The sequence below is a fragment of the Anser anser genome, assembly GCF_964211835.1.
Source record: "Anser anser genome assembly, chromosome: 12".
In the NCBI taxonomy this organism is placed as follows: domain Eukaryota; kingdom Metazoa; phylum Chordata; class Aves; order Anseriformes; family Anatidae; genus Anser; species Anser anser.
Genome location: NC_139733.1, coordinates 8,153,521 through 8,170,380, shown reverse-complemented (window position 1 = coordinate 8,170,380; position 16,860 = coordinate 8,153,521). Strand labels below are relative to the sequence as shown.

At 52.2% G+C, this 16,860-nt stretch overlaps 1 protein-coding gene across 4 annotated transcripts in view; it reads left to right on the top strand.

Annotated features, from left to right (window-relative positions):
• RAD54L2 (RAD54 like 2) overlaps positions 1 to 16,860 on the top strand; it is a 62,151-nt gene that overhangs the window by 25,154 nt on the left and 20,137 nt on the right. For 3 of the 4 annotated variants that reach the window (XM_083795068.1, XM_083795071.1, XM_083795069.1), the window contains exons 3-4: positions 14,570 to 14,768; positions 16,414 to 16,553. In XM_083795068.1, the coding sequence (XP_083651194.1) occupies positions 14,570 to 14,768; positions 16,414 to 16,553 (339 nt within the window). Of the gene's footprint in view, positions 1 to 694; positions 4,539 to 14,569; positions 14,769 to 16,413; positions 16,554 to 16,860 lie in introns of those variants that run through there. The other variant, XM_083795070.1, reaches the window with a different exon arrangement.

The following is a 16,860-nucleotide window of genomic DNA, read 5'->3' as shown; positions in this document are numbered from 1 at the left end:
GGCACAGCGATGGCCGAGCTCCCGAAGTGATGCACTGTTACGGCTCGCCACGCTTTCTTCCCCCCTCTCCTTCCTCCTTCCCTTCAACCTGTCGCGTATGTCGGGATACAAACCAGAAATCCTTCTGTGTGGCTAAAGAAAAGCCCGCGGCTGCGGCTCTGCGCTGTGTGTGGATTTTTCCCAGGGTTTTTTACCTGCTGCCACACGCTGGCTGTTCTGAAAGCTGCCACAAGTGTGAGTAGCAGCAGTGCAGGGGGAGCGGTGTCAGCGAGCAAGAAGCTGGTAGCTGGACCAAGAACAACCCCAAGTCCTCCACACTGAGCCCAAGCATCCCATTTCTTCCTGCTGTCCTGATAGGCTTTGCAGGGCTTGGGGCGGGGGGGAGAATTGAGCTTTATTGGCCAGAAACCTGCATTTCTCTTTATCATAAAGGAGCCTGGGAATCTCTGACAAAGGACAGTCAGGCTCACTTCTCGGGCAGGTTTTGTCCCTTCTTCCCCGTGCTGTTTTCAGCTTTGTGCCCCACCTAGTCATTGCTAACAGCTACAGTATTCCACCTGCAACTTGCGAAACCATAACGAAATCACAAGGAAGCGAATTAGCGAATTTGTAACCTGGTGGTTTCCCTCTTGAACAGGTAGGGAGTGGCAAAGTCGCTTTGCCAAGGTCACCTGATGAAGCCGTGGTGAAGCCGAAGTCACAGTTCTCTGCTTTACGTTTCATGCAGTGCCCCTTTTATTTTCAGATGTACCAGGCAGGATGGAACAGTTCTGTTCTGAATTTGAGTTTAAGCTGTGCAAGGGCTCATTTTCGTTCTTTCTTAATTTATCTGGCATTGTGCTGGTTTAATGACTGGTTAAATAAAATGCGTGTGACTGGCTGTTGTAAAAATAGAGTATTTGTGGCCAAGCAGCAGCAGCAGATTTGGAAGGAGAGGGAACTGTTTCAGTTAATTTACAGCTGTTGTTCAGACTCTGAAACACAGCACCACATCACAGTTACTTGCTTAATTTGTTACTTTAAATTGTTGCGCTAGGCTTTATAGAAAACTGCAGAAATGAACTTTTGTGAGCGATGAACCAGAGTTCATCATCTAGATCGAAGTTTTTGATACAATAGTTATTTTTATACCCGAATTAACACTTCAAATTTTATTTTGATGCACTACCTATTTCTAACAACAGCAGTTTGTGCTACAGATGTTGAAAAGTCTTATTTGTGTTTTCTTCAGCATGCAGCTTACTGAGTAAGTCTGAAAACAAATTTAAGTAAGAATACAAAGACGTTTTCACTTGTTAATGTGAAGAAAGGAATGAGACAGGAGAAGGCTGCAAAATAAAAATCTTTTGGGGCTAGGTGAACAGCAATTTCTAGTTTAATTCTGTCCAAACAAATTCTGTAATTTAAGTACTTGAACTATTAAAAGCACTCTTTAAATGACACTTGTGTACTTCTAGCTTCTGTTTGTCAGCTTTGCACTTAAATGAAACTGGAATGGAGTTAAAGTTGTACAAAATCACCCTTTTACAATGCACAAATACCTCGTGGTGGCAGCAGCAACGTAGCAAGCTATAGGAGGAGATGCAAAACAGCTTCTTGAAGGATATAACTGAAAAATACACGTGCTGGGATTGCAACTCAGTGGACTTTTTGAATAACCTGTTGATAAATATCTGATATAAATCCCCTGGCTCCGACAAGATGTGACTATTTTAACAGCTGTTTTTCTTCAGTACACTTAAATTCAGTACATTTCAACAGTCCTGGAATATCTGGGTGGTGAGGCTGAAGCTGGGCATGTTTTGTCACAGGGGTTCTCCGAAAAGCATTTGCAGCATGCCCTGGTTCACCACTGTACGGTTTAGGGTTAGGTTGTTGTGACGTTATGTGCAACCACTCTGCTCTCCTTATGATTTCAGGTTCCTTGTGAAGAATAGGCTTAGGTAGCAAACAGAATAAGCCAAGATTTATATGGATATAAACAAAAATCTCCCGAGTTCCCTGCCGTACGGAGGAGTTAGTGGCAGGAGGAACTTTCAGGTCCAGCTTCCCGTGTGTGTAGGCAGATCTGGGTGTGAGTTTGAAACCTCGTGGTTTTCTAGTGCTCAGGGGTGCTGGTGCTGCGTTGGCTTGTCAGGTGGAGAAGAGCCGTGCTCTGAAGTGCCTTTATCTTGGTGTTCTATGAAAAATGTAAATTTTAGAGTGACTGGAGCAGGGGAGCCTGCTGTGTCACTGACTCGGGAACCTCTCAAGCGGCAGGAGTTTGCTGACCAGCCCCTGGTGCGGGCCCTGTACCTCACCAAGACCTCGCCTGTGTTGGGGATAGCCGAGACTGAAGCTGGGGGAGGTGTCAGGTGCTGGACGGGAGGGAGCTCGTTCTTCCTGGCCTCACAGGAACACTTCGGTGAATGGGCTTATCGGTAACGAGCTCACCTTCCAGGAGGAGATGACTTTTATAAACGGGCCGTTTCTGGCAGACCCGGTTTGTGGCTGTGTGAACACGTACCTGTGGTGGTGGTGGCCTCGCCAGTGAGGCTGCTGCGACCAACGAAGTTCCTCTCTGGTTTGCACCCTAAGGTGAAGGAAATTGATTTTTTTATTCCTGTGTGGAAAAGGGCAGGTGCACGTTGTCTCTGATGTGATGAATTCCATTTCCCTGTGCTTGGGTGCTGTAACAAGCATGCCTTGGAAAGCACCCAGCTGTATTTACATAAATACTTGTCTTTAAATCTTGCTTCCCGGTTTCATAAATCTGCTAGGTCAGATGCTGAGGTCATGCTCGGTTGCTCATTCCAACCCTGCAAAGCCCTTATAAGGCCTGCTGTGAGATCCTTGGCTGTGTACTTTTAATATATTTGTCCCTCTTTCGCCCCTTGGTAAACACGGTCTTTGTAAGAGCCGTGCTGACTGAGTCGGTGGCCGGTGGGAGCGCCGCACGTCGTGCTGCTCCGTCCCGCAGCCCTGCGGGTCTGTGCCAGGGCTGCTTGGACACAGCCTGCTTCGGGCTGGTTGCGCCCGTGCTTGTTTTCTCCCCCTCCAGCCTGTTGCCTCTTCCAAGCAAAGAGCTGCCTTCATCTGCAGACAGATGCTCACAAAAAGCTAGCTGATTCACTGCGTGCCCGTCAGCCCAGGTTTGCTGTCTGTTACTGCACAGGGTGTGCCTGCGAACGGCGGCGGGCAAGGACCAAGTCCCCGCGGTGCCGAAGGAGGCTGGGCAGGACCTCCAGCTCTTAGGGGCTCAACCGCAGCTTTAAGTGCTCCTTTCCTCCTGTACCTGTCCTTCTGGTGCAGACAGGTGGTGGGCAGGAAGGCGTGCTCAGAATAAGCTTCTGCTCCACGAATTCCACACATTTATTTCCTTAAAAACTTAGAAATGTCACCTGGAGCCCTTGTGCTGCACTGAGAGCCTTCCGCAGGCACGCAGCAGTCGCCGTTGTAGAAGCGGACGGACGGATGCTCTTTTGCCTATTATTGCGCAAACGAGTTCAAACCGCTCAGGTTTCGGGCTCAGCTGTCCCGGTTTCTTGCAAGCTAGCAGGCTTCGTGCAGACAGCTCGCAAAATCGCAGATCCTGAGGTTGTTCTCAAAGCCAAAAGGCCGTGCTCTTTTTGCAACCCGTTCCTCCTTCTAATTCGACGGCGCCGTGAAGCCCGGAGGCACGGTGGCGATCCCTGACCGGATCCCTGGCCCTCCTGTTGTCTGTTGGGATTCCCCTTGCGCGGGGCCCCGCCGGAGCCGGGGTGGTTATGTAAGGATTTTTATTTTATTCTCAGCCTCGCTCCCTGCCACTAGTTGAACTGGCTCGCGGGCTGCATGAATGGGATCCGATCCCAACGGCACGCAGCTCTGCCGCTCGAGCCGGGGGAGAGGAGCGAGGCGTCCCCCGCGCGCACCCTCTCCGCCGCCCTCGTCCCCTCTAAGCCCCGTTCCCTGGGCGCGCTGAGGGTGCCGCAGCTGATCGGCGTCGCCTCCCGGAGCCCAGCCGGCCAGGCAGCGGGGCGCCGGGCAGCGCGGTCCCCGGAGGAACAGCGGCCACCTGGGGCAGGGCTGTGGCGTTTGCCTCAGCCAGGGAGGGGAGAGCGACAGTTTTTATTTAGACTGAACCCGAGGCGTATTTAACCAGTTATGTAACGGTGACCCTGGTCCGTCTCAGCTGAGTTCGGGGCAGATATATGCGCGCCGATTCCCAGCACGCCGCCTGAGTGGATTCGCGCACCGGGAGCTCCTCACCAAAGTTATTTTCAGAAACCTTAAGTGCAGGTTTCCCCGCCTGGACCCGGGACTGTTTTATCAGGAGGCATTTCCTGCCTGCGAGCTGAGCAGCCAGCAAGGGCGGATTGAGCGCTCGCCAGGCTGAGGGCAGAGATACCGACTTGTTGGGAGTGACTGGAAACTTTTCCCGAAGACCCTGAGCCCAGAATATACCGGGAGGGCCGGGAGCACGCGGCCACGCTGAACAAGTGCCGGGGCAGAGGTGCGGGCAGAAGGCGGTGCACGGAGCAGCATGTTACTCCTGGATGAGTCTCAGCAGTTCCCAGGTAGGACGCGGGTGTTTTGTTGTCCTTCGGCTTTCTCATCCCTCCCGCTTCCCCGCGGTGCTCATTGTGCCACCCCCCTGCGCTGGGGCACCCCACTCGATGGCTGGCACAGTGCGCCAGGAGCTGAGGCTCAGGTTTTCGTTTCCTAACTACCAGGCTGCGATGGAAATGGGTGAATTTTCAGGGTCTTGCAGTGCTCGCTGATTTGATGGAGGGGATATGAGAGAGAAACTTACTTTCTTTGTGCTTTTAATTGTGAAGACTTAAGTGTTGTGACCTCCTGGGTCTGTCTGTTCCTGGTTTTGCTGCTGTCATATTGTAACACAGAAGTTTTTAGCAAGACTGGAGGTAGTTGTTAATATCAGTAACATTTTATATCCAGTGTCCTCTCCCCCATCCCCTTCAACTTTGTGTGTGTTTTCCCCAGCAGCCCCCTTGAGAAGAGCTTTAAGGTCCTCTGGTGCCAGTGAAGTGCTCACTGAGTCGCTGACCAGGCGCTAGGCAGAGCTCTGGGTGCTCGTTCCAGAGCACCTAGGTGGTGCCAAATAGACCAGGAGCCACTTGGCTCTTTTTTCCTGCCCTCCCATTAAACAGAAGATGCCGGTCAAACCCTAGCCACGGTGTGGGGATGGCTGCCTCTTAGGTTGGTTGCTGACGGGAGGACGTTGTGTGTTGGAGAAGAAACTTCCTTTGGATTTGAAGAACTTTCTATACTTGTCATTTAACTTGTTACTCGGAGGTCAGGTACTTGCAGAAGCCAAGCTCTTCAGCCTTGCTCGTGGGGCTGGTACCTCCAAAGTTCAGGCTACGAGGTCGTAGGCTGCTCAAAAGCGGTCCCCAGCAGTTCCAGTTTATTACAGAGGAGCTTTTGGAGGAATGAGCCGTGCAGTATTTGTTGTCCATTAGTGGAGAGGTGAATTCTAGCAAAAATCCACTTTTCTCACTTCCTTATCTCTGGCTGTGGTGGCAGGACAAAGAAACTAATTCTGGGAGAGTGTGAACTGAGAAAAGAGGAATTACACCGCCAAATGAGTTTGGATAAACGAGGAGTCTGGGTGATACAAATGGCGTGTGCGACTCAGCAGGTAACAGGCATAAAAAGAGGACAGGAGGGGAAGGTGCTGCTGGAAATGGGACTGTAGGTCACGTAGGTGGAGGGAGAACGCAAGGCTAGAGGCCTTCAACATTTATTTTTTTGGTACGGAAAGATATTTGGGGTCATTTGTACAGACACAAGAGCCCAAGATGCAAGTGAGCTCACCCTCACGCAGCATTGCACGGGTCAGGTTTTCTCACGCTGGGAGCCGGGACACTGCTGGGGTCTTCGGAGTACGGGCACCTGCACGCGCGGTGCTGCGCTGGCTTTCTGCAAGGCAGCAGCTCCGCTGTTTTTGTTAGTACCCGCTGGCAGGTAAATCGAGTGGAGGTTAGCTGCAGTACGCTACCTAACCCTGCTTGAGCAGAGGCTGTTGCCCTACAAGAGAAATGGCTCTTATTTAAAAAGAGTCTCATCTCCTCCCATATACTTATATTCTTCTCTTCTGACCAGAAAGATGGCTGTAATTTGAGCAACCTTACCGAGGAACTGGTGCTTGTTACCTTTTTTTTTTTTCCAGGGTGTAATGAGCTTAGCTTTCTGGGGTGTTACCTGTTCTGGATGGGGGTGTCCTTGTGCCATTGTGCCTTCGATTTGTAGAGGTCTGCTTGCCCTGAGCAACTTCTTAGCTCTTCGTCAAACTGCTTTAGCAGCACACAAAGCAGCGCCGGTATTTTGAAAAGAAAAGCTAGACAGAAACAGATCGTTCCGTGAGTGATGGTGTTTCACCCTGGGCTTATTAGCTTTCTCCAGTGCTCTCGGTCACTTTTTTTGGCTGCGCTTGGTGGGAGAGGTGCCAGTGGAATGCGGTGGCACACAGGCTCAAACTCAACAAATTGCATTTTTCTCCCAAGTGATGCCTCCCTCATTAAACAAAGTCCTCAAAGCAATTTCAGGGGAATTTTTAGGAACTGAAGCAGCAAAGGACAACGCAGCTGAAGTTCTGTGCTACTACAGTTCTACAAGAAACATACACGTTGGTTTTGTTTTCCGAGTGGGAAATTGTATTTCAGGAGAGGACAGAGCACAGACGAGGGAGCCGACAGCTCAGGAGCTGCTCAGCACTGCTGTCTACCCCAGTTCTTTGCCGTAGTTTCCTTCTCTGCAGAACGGCCCTGGTGGTGGTTGAGAGGTTAGTGTGCGGAGCGCGCCCTGGTCGTGACCTCCTCTGCCCCCGACGCAGGGTGCCAGCACCAGGTCTTGGTTTTTGGGAGCCTCCCCTCCCGTACACCATTGCCGTGAGCAAGAACAAAGCAGTGCGCAGACACGAAGGGATGCTTTGCTGGGGTGATGTCTCACGCAGCTCTTTTAAGTCATGAGCGAGTATCGGATGTCTTCTCTCCCCTCCCTTTTCCCAGCTCCTGAATGAAGCTGTGGCGAGGCCTTGGGGCAAAGATTAAAGTTCGACGGCTTGTGCTCGGTGTTTGTTTGCCGTTTTGGTGGCCTTGGAAGCGTGCGGCAGCAGTAATCCCCTCTATTATTTCTCCTTGCTTTGAGGGTATCCTGGTATAAAGCTAATACCACAACTCCCAGCTACCTAGAGTAAACTAATGCTTATGTAAGCATTGCATAATGCGAAACGCTTGCTCCCTTGCTCGTCCTCTTTCCTTAGTCCCTGAAATTTGTGCCTAAGAAGAGTACTGGTAACAGCTGGCCCGATCCACTGTGCTGGGAGCTTGTCAAGCCCCCGGTTTGCATCTATTTTCTGAATGTGAGTGTGGGGGAGAAATTAGCTTTGTTACCTAAATCAGTGTTTATCCACCTTAATAGGAAAAAAAAGTTATTCTTTTTTTTTGAAGAAGTTTTGAACTGTTCTGAAAACAAGTAAGGTCTGAGGGTTAAATCCAGTTACTTGTTGCCTAGGTGTCTGTGGTTGTTGGTTGTGGGTTTTTTTAACCTGGCTGGCAGAACTATGTCCTGGGTTACTGGTTAACCGGGATAACCAGAACGGGGAGGTTTCAGCTCCCTCCTTCATGCAGCTTGTTGAACGCTTTCCAGCACTGGAGCCTGAGACACTTCCTGGCTCCTGTGCGTTAGATTTATGTAACTCAGTTGCTCTCCCGTACACCCCCCCGCCGTGTAAAGGACAAATGTAACCCATCCCTGGTTCACTTGCTGCCTTAATGGGAGCATTTGCTGGCTTTGTTCCCCTGCCTTGGCTAATGCCTGAGAGAGGGAGGGCTCGCGAGGAGGTGGCGTTTTAGGTTCGAGGACTTTTACTGGGGAAAAGCAATTCAGATTACATACTGGGGGAGAGGGATGCGAGGCGGGAGATGTCCTGTGTTTCTCCAGCCCTTGCCCCCTCACGGCAGTAGGAAAGCGTCCCTCTGAAATCCCACATCCCTCTGAAACCCCGCATCCCTCCTGGGAGCTCAGCCGAGCTGGCCAGGGGCTCGCGGTGCTCCGGGGCCGCCGGCAGCCTTTGCCACGCGGTGCTGGGCTGGGGCAGCCGCCCGCCACGGCCCTACCGGCGTTGTGTAAGTGCTGCTCGGTGTTTATGTAACCCGGGTCTCGGCGTATGCGGCCGGAACGAGAGCTGCTGGGTGTCTGGGGCCTGGTTCTGCTTGCATAACCCTGGAGTTAGAAGATATATTGTCTGTCACCAGAGCTGGCTGCGTGAGGTTCCATTCTGCCTCTCAGCGCTTCTCAGCTGGTTTCTCTCCCTTTGGTTTTCGGGTTGCTTCTTTCTTTCCCCTGCTCTTCACTTTTGCTGGCTGAGGATTCCCTCGGGCTGGGAAAGGAGTTTCACTCTGCAGCACAAGCTTGCTGTAAACGGATACACTGAAAGGCCACCAAAGGGGGAAAAAAAAAAAAAGAGGGGCAGCGCTGCCTTATCTTTTAAAGTTTTCCATTGACTGGGGCTTACTCCCTGTCCAAGGAGCCTAAGGATGTGTTTGGGGTCTGTGTGCTTTTTGGTCGGGCTCCCTCTGTGTTTTCTGTGCCGGTGTTTGCTTCAGAGCTCATTTTGCACCTTCCCCCTCTATCCCCCCGTCCTGGGCCAGGGTTGGAGGCAGCCTCTGACCTGCAGCCTGCGGATGGAGTTCCTGAGCCCCCAGCACCGACCGCTTTACAGACACTGAGAGCAGTGCAAAATGTGCTATCTGAACTTGAAACAGTGCTGCTTGTCATACCAACGTGACAGTCTGCGTCTCGGTTGCGACAAGAACAAGCGACAGACCTCAGGCGGCTGAGCCCCAGCTGAAGCAGCAGCAGGGGGTGAAGGCGCTGGAGCTGGCGTGCGGTGGCACGGGACGCTTCTGCTGGGAACGGAGCGGCACTGGGGCCAGGCACAAAGGTTCACTTGTGTCCGTGGAGCCGTGCAGCAGTGACTCAGCAGGACATCGACATCACAGCCAGCCGCGGAGGGTGATGGTGGGAAGGAGCCCACTCCTCCCCAGCAGTGCTTCATCGCAGTCAGAAGGGGCCAGAGCAGAGCTGTGGGCTGCCTGCCCCACGGGGACCAGCATCTCCCCACGTCCCCAGCCCTGGTAAGAAGAGGACAGCCCCGGCTGGCACCCGGACAAGCACGGCACACACAAAACTGGTGCAGACCAGAGGCTGGGAGCTGGCTCGTGTGCTGCTTGGTGGGAGAGGGCCGAGGGGTGTTCAGCTGGAGGGGCCGAGCGGGTGCTGCTGGCACGGGGGGGTAGGTGTGCCAGCTTATATAATGCTTACATAATTAGTGCTTTGTTAAGCAGTTGTGGCTGGGAGGGGCGTCCTGCCGCTGCCGAAGACTGAGCGCAATTATTTTCCGAGGAGAACAAAGTCTTGCTGCTAATTAGCTGCCCCTGATAGCGGCTGCAGGGGGTGGCACAGCCCTGAGCCTCCTGAAGAGCTGTGTCCTGCTGAGGGGCGGCTTTCCTGGGGCTTCGGGAGGAAGGAAGTGGGTGTTGGTGTGTGCTGTGTCCCAGGAGGGCGTTTTGTGGCTCTGGTGGGTGTTACAGCAGGTAGGGCCTGAAGGAAGGGAGCCTGGGCTTCCCCCCTGCTTTCCCCTGCGCTGTCCTTGAGCGGTTTCACAAGGAGTTTCCTGCTTCCAGCCAGCATCCTGGAAGCGTTTCCATCGTGCCGCCTCTGGGAGAGGTGCTCTGTGCAGACACCTTTCCTCCCTTCTTGCATGGCACCCACACAGCAGCCGCACCGGTTGCACACAGAGAATAGTCTGAAAACTCTTCATTTATTTTCCGCTTCAGCTGAGAACAGGATGACCAGGACACTCCGCTGCTGGCCTCCGAGATGACCGCTGTGCTGCAGCCGAGCACCGGCATCACCTCCACTCCCCTCCAGTGCCCAGCGCACAGGGAAAACACCAGCTAACCCTGGAGAGGGTCTCCCAGCACGGCAGTGCCTTTGCGGTCAGGCTGGCTCCGTGGAGCCACCTCGGTAGCCCTTGGCACAGCTGTAGTTCAGTGTGTCAGCGGCTGCAAGCGCTGCAGCTGGAGCTGCGCAACGAGGCTTCCCTGTCCCGTCACTCAGCACTCCTCCCATTCATGCTCAGTGCCGGCTGCGGTAGTGCTCAGTAAGTTCCTAGAGCGCCTGCACTAGCATACAACTGCTCCGTGCTCTTTACGTGGACAGGAGACAGCTCCCAAAGCAAGAATTGACTTCCCTCTGCTCTGCACGCAGCCGCCAGCCTCGCCATGCATGCACAGCCCTGTCCTCAGGGTAGGAACTAATGCTCAGGCTCAGCAATGTAGCGCTATTTAGTACCGTGAATTCCGGTAATGAAATGATTTTAAAGTCAAACAAGGGGCCGGTTTGCAGTGGTATGCCTTCCCTGCAGTTACCGGGGTTGGGCTGGCAGGACACTGGCTTCCCAGGAGGAGGGCGAACCTCTGGTGAGCTGCATTAGCCGGCCATAGGTGGGGTGGTGAAGAAGTAATTGTCTTACTCGGTGGTGTTGTGTGCCAAGTGGATGGTGCAGCAGCCTCAGGTTGGGAACCTTTGGGTCTTATCCTGCATGGCAGCTTCTGTACTCCTAGTGAGGTTTGACTGTCCCTAGCCCTGTGGATATTTACTCGTGTGCGCATTGATACCTGGCCTTTTTGAGGCTTGCCACGGAGTGTGGGTACTGGATGCACATACGTCCCTGCTTCTCACACACCTCGGTGTCAGGAGGGGACTCAGGTTACTTACAAAACTCTTGTTCCTCAAAAAAAGGTGCCTGATGCTCCAGAACGCTCGGCAGTGACCCGAGCCCCCTTGCAGAGCAAGCAGTGTGTGGTGGGAGCAAGTCAGCGCTGAACCAAAGATGCTGGAGACTGTCCTGCAGGCCGTGTGCCATGCTCTTTTATGTGAAGCTTGAAAATACTATGCAAGGAGGAGGTGGCAACCTGAGGCTTTTAAGCTCGGGTGCAATAGGAAATGCCCTGGGGTGGGACAGATCTCTCGCTGTGTTGTGCGCCGTGAGTCACACCTGTGTGCGGTGTTTGGGGGCAGCTGAGAGTCATACCGCCCAGGGAGCATCCGAAGCAGCGTTACACGGAGCTGTCACGACTCTTTTCCTTACAGAAACTCCTCAACTGCAACACGCGAGAGGCAGTCGAGAAGCCAAACACTTCCCCCTGCTTCTGCGTGCAGCTGGGGGTGGTGGTGGCTGCTGCTGCTGCTTAGCGAGACAGAAATTCAGCAACCCCTGGGCTGCAGCACGGACCGGTACCGTGCCGTGATCAGGGCCGCTGGGTTTTGGTAGCGCAGGCATACGCTAAGCCTCCAGCGTGCCGGAGGAAGGATTGTCGTGGCACCCACCAGCTGGTCTTCCTCCCAGCGCTCAGCACCCAGGGTCTTCAGACGTACAAAGGGTTTGCATCCTTGTCGGCAAGGCCTGTGCCCGGTGAGTGGGGCTGGTGGCCCTGTGCCGGGCTCTGCCAGGGGCGTTCCCTGCAGGCTGGCGGCAGGGAGGGTCCCAGCGAGGCGATGGGACGGCTGCCCGTGTCTGCCCGGAGTGTGCTTACAGCTCCGGCCTCAGCAGGAAGGTGTCAGTGTGCGAGCATGACCGGTGAGTTGTAGCATTGTGCCAAAAGCTACCTGTGTAGCCACGTCGGAGTAGCGTGTCGAGCTCCTGTTACAAAACCATAACTGCATCTCTGCTGTAGAGGGAGGCTCGGCAGAACTGGGGCAGGAATTACTTCAATCGATCACCTGATGAGACCTGTTCAGGGAGGCCGTTCCCATGCTCCGTCCATCCCAAGGAGCTAACCTGTTCCTCGTGCAGCAGTTTGTGTGCAGCTATCGTTCCTTAACATGTTTCTGTTCCATTGCGGGTCCCAGCTGTGCAGCTCGGAGCTCCCCACGTTGGAGCACAGCCGCGTGCCTGCAGCAGGAGCCTCGCTGCTCAGCCACGGGCAGCGTTGTGCTGTGCACACAGTCAGGAGTTTAACACAAAACAGCAACAGAACAATTCCTGCTCGGGGCTGCCAGCTCACGTCAGGTGGGAGCTGTGGCATGGTCAGAGAGAAGCAGCTCGTGGTGATTTTACCGCTGTGTTGCGACAAACAGCGTTGTAGTTGTGGTGGCAAGGCGGGGACCGGCCTCGGGAAGCTGGCTGAAGCCCACTGCTGGATCGGCAGGACGTTCGGGGGGGTGTTGCTGGTGAAGAAGAGATCTTGGTGTCCAAATGCCCACGTGCTGGGAATGTGGCTGAATGTGGCTGTGTGCCCCCCGCCCCAGGACTTACTTGCCTTTGCAGGACTGTGGTGAGTGAGGTCTGCACCCAGGACAACACAAATTTGGCACCAGATTTTAGGCTTCAGCTGAGAATTACCTTGTAAAAACAAAACAAAACGACAGATCCAGCGATGTGTGCATTGACCAGAGTCTGTGTTGCAAGTGAGTAAGAGGAAAGAAAAGGCGAAATGCAGAGGTGGGATGGGCGTGTGTAGAGTTCGGATGACAGACGTGAAAACATACGGAGGAGGCACGCAGAGGCATTGCCTCTGGGCTGCCGAGCCCCTGGGGTTTGCTGGCATCGCTCCTGTCCCGAAGGCACCCTTTGTGCACGGCGCGGGCGGCAGTCGCTGTCAGAGGAGGTGATGGGGACAACTGCCAGGGCGTGGGGAGCCTCCATCTCCCAGCCAAACCTGACTTTGTGCTCCCCCTGCCTCGGCAAGGTCCCCTGGGCCCGCGGTGAGATGGCAGCAGTGTAACCGGGGCAGTGTTTGTCTCTGGGACTGTCGCTGGTTTAATGACTCATCCCGGAGAATGCGATCATGTGCACAGCCTCCCTGCTTCCCTTTGCCCTATTTCATCCGATCTTTTGATCTAGTTGCATAACCACGAGGCAGAAGGGATGGGGGGGGGGGAAGGAAACGGCGCTGAGGAATTGCAGGTAATGTGACCACAGGGTGTCTGCAGCTCAAATAGCAGAGCTCTTGTCTGGGAAGCCTCGGAAACTGGGTTTGTTCCCAGCACAGCCCGAGAGGGAGCGTGATGCTCGGTGCCTGAGCCGCTGCCTCGAGGAGGGGATCCAAGACGGCGGCGGTAGGAGAGCTGCCCTGGCTGGGGCAGCGAATGCTTTTGCCTCCTGTCTTCACGCCCAACACAACTTGTCTCCTTTCATCGTGAGCTCCGTGTCCTCACGTAGGCTGTGGCTCCCTGCTTTCCTAGCACACGTAGGACTAGCTGGTACCGATGCTCACAAAAACGTTTGAGCTGCTCCTGCTGGCTTTGGCCCAGGGAGAGGTGAGCCCAGACGTCCTAGCTGGGCTCCGACCTGCGCTCCGAGCCAGCGCTGGGGCAGGGCTGGTGGGACGTCTGGAGAGGGAGCTGCCAAGTTGGTGCTTTTTGACCACGGTGGATCTAGTTCTTGTCACCCCAAATTCGAGAGGTGATGTTAGTGGTAAGGTTAATTCAAACAGGCGTGTTTCTGTGGGGCCGCAGAGGTGCCTGCAGAGTGCTTTGCAGAAGCGTCCTTCACTTAAGCTCTCGACTCTTGCAGAAGGGATACTTTTTGTCTCCAGATCCCACGGCATCACAATACGGTGCTTGTTGGTTCAGCATTACTTCTTCCTCTGCTGCATTTTTCTGCGCTGATGTCTTCTTTCCCTTTTTTCTTCAAAGTTCTGTCTAAGTGTCATTTCGTTTCAGTCATTAGCTCATAGACGTACTGCGAGCAAGAAGGCTGATTGTGAGATGAGGTTCTCTGTCAGACATAAGGGGACAAGATGCTTCAAAGGAGCTATTACGAGGCTTGTCAGAAACAGTTTACTTCAAGGGAAGCTTTCAAACAGAAACATTTCTGTGCTCTGCAAGCATTAGCTTGGTCACTGGCAGCCTGTTGAAGTGGCACACAGAACAAGGTGTCATTTCACATGGTGCTTTAAAACTGAAGTCAACTGTTAATGCAAGCCTGAAAATAGGAGAAGTCAGGGGAAAAGAAGTGTGCTTTATAAAACAGAATTGTCACTTTTTCCTTTTTAAAAAGCTCGCCAGAAGGTAGCATTGAAATCCTGAGAGTGGAGTCTGGTAAAAGCTTTGAACTGCCTGCTGGGCCGTGACCCAGTGTTGGAACCAGATAACCCCTTGAACGCTGTGTTCTGTTAACTTGGAAGATGGTTACAGAGGTGCCGTATGAATGGAAATTTCTGTCCCACCTAAATGTTGGGAAACAAAGAAAGAGATCCGAGTTGCTTTCTCTTCTGTTTTTCAGTGGGAGCTCATCTGATCCCTGAAAGAAAATGGGCACTTAGGTCAGCAAGTGCTCTGCGTGGACTGAAATAATCTTGCCCAGTTTTCTTGTAAGGACACTTTTGGGCTGTTAGCGTAGTCTTGGCTTTTGCTGGAAACAGACCCTTTGGCACAGAACTTATCAACGCTCTGACACCGCCAGAAGGGACCCCAGTTTTGACCCAAGTGGGTTCCCATGCAGCTTAAATCCTGATGAATGCTCATGTAAAAGGCAGCTGACAGTTCTCACGTTGTGACCTCCTTGTCTTTGCAGACCAACCCCAAGAAGCCGTGTTCAGCAGTGACCATGTTGAACCCACGGAGGATGGAGAATGGCAGCGCTCTACTTCAACTACCTCATCTCAGAGTGAGCGGGCAGAGCAACTCTTGCAGAACCAGCACAAGAGCCTGGCCTCTGAGGACACCAAAAAGAAGAGGGCTCAGAAGCCCTCTCACATGCGGAGGAACATAAGGTAAGTATCAGGACAGAAAGCGGTAGGGTGCTATGTAGCCTTTTGGGTAGAAAGGGAGTCTGTAGGCTTTTCTTCTAAGCTACATTTTGCTGCTCTTGGCAAAGCAGATGGCTTTTCTTTTCCAAAACCTTTGGATCTCACCAGTGGGAGTAATCTGTTCTCAGTCTGGAGTGCTGCATGTGGGTACAGACTTGTTTGGTATTTTCAGAAGAGTAAATTATTTGGGTATGGAATATATTTCAAAAAAATGTGTATTTGCTGCTGTTTAATAATGATGGTGCAATTTTTCAGTTAGATGTCTTAAGTAAATAGCGAGTTTCAGATGTGTGTACGTGATTTCTGCTGATGAGGATCATATTGCAGACAGCCTAAAATATAGCCCTTTCCTCTGTCCTGGGTGCTTGTTCCCAGGAATGCTCGTGCTGTGACTGGCAACTGAATTGCTGGAAATCAATTTCTCCTGAATTTTGAAAAGTAGAAATTGATTGTGCAAGTCACCACGTACATTCTGGGGCAGCTTCTAAGGTAGTAATTCACCATGAAAGTTTGTTCAAGGGGATCTAAAAAGTTTAGAGCAGGGACTCTTTGAGGCAGCAAGTGGCTCATTTTCATGGTATGTAAGGCACTGGTAGTCTTTGGCTCATATTTCAGTTTGGTCACTTGATGGACTTTCTTGAAGTTGAAGGAGTGAGCGTTGAGTAAGCCTTGGAGTCTGAGACTTTGTTAGGATGGAGGAGATTGTCTCTTCAGTGGAGGCTTGGCTGGATTGAAAGGCTGGCTTGAGGGAGCTGGATTTCACCACTGCTTGTATTGTGCCTCTCTTCTGGCAAAAGAGCCTTCATTTCCAGGGCTGCAAATCTGAAACAGTGAAACTGAAAAGAAGGAAAAGCAACTTTCAGAAGTATGGAAATTACCTGTAAAAGTAAGTTGGTTTGAGAACAGCCTTTGAAACAATTGCGTAAAACCTATGAGAGGTCTTAGTTCCTGAATACACTGAGGCAGATGAAAATCAGGGTGAGGACTCTGTGGGGGAACTGATGCTTTTTCACAGAATCGTAGAATGGCTTGGGTTGGAAGGGATCTTAAAGACCATCGAGTTCCAGCCCCCCTAGCATGGGCAGGGACGCCACCCACTAGATCAGGTTGTTCAGGGCCTCATCCAACCTGGCCTTGAACGCCTCCAGGGAAGGGGCATCCACAGCTTCTCTGGGCGTAGCTCTTTTCTCCTCACATGTCTTCTTTGCATGACTTTGTGCCTTTTCTATTTATAAACTCTATGGCAATAAATAACATCCTGTCGGATAGAACTAGTCCTCTGGTAACCTAACTCAAGTATATACTTGCCAATGCACTCTTTTCCCCCTTTCGTTATTTTCCTTGTCAAACTTCTGTCTTTTCCTTGAGTGGTAGTAGTGATGCCTGTAGCTGGGAAGCACAGTCTCGAAAAAGCTGTGAAATTTGTCTGTAGCTTTTGGCTATATGATGTTCGTAGTCTGTGTAGCTGACAGATTACCTGGAGCTTGTCAGTTGTCTTTTAAGCCAGCTGTACAGCCCTTCAGGTTTTTTGTTGTTTTGGTGGGTGTTGTTGTTTTGAAGGACTGTAAGTGTAACCAAGACATACTTCTCTGTTTGCTTGTACATTCAGGAAGCTGTTGCGTGAGGACCAACTAGAAGCCGTGACAAAAGCAGCCCAGCAGGAAGAGTTGGAGAGAAGGAAACGGCTAGAGCAGCAGCGGAAGGATTACCCAGCCACTATCCCAACTGTACCCCTCGAGTTTCTTCCTGGTAAGCAGTGGGAAATGCCACCTGAAGCAAGATTTTTAAGGGTAGGAGCTGATTGAAGAAGGAGGTAGTCTGCCAATGCTGCGCTTGCACTTGCAAGTGTAAATTCTTGAGATGATAATTTGAAACAACTTGTGGCTCAGTAGTGCAGCCAGTTCCACTTCTGAGCTTGTTCTGAATCAAAATGCTGTGGCTGTATGGTGGAAGGTGCCAGGAAACTTTTGTTGAAGGCATTTTGACCAGTTAATTTTGTGTGAGCAGGATGCTGGAATCGTAGAATCACAAATGGTTTGGGTTGGAAGGGACCACA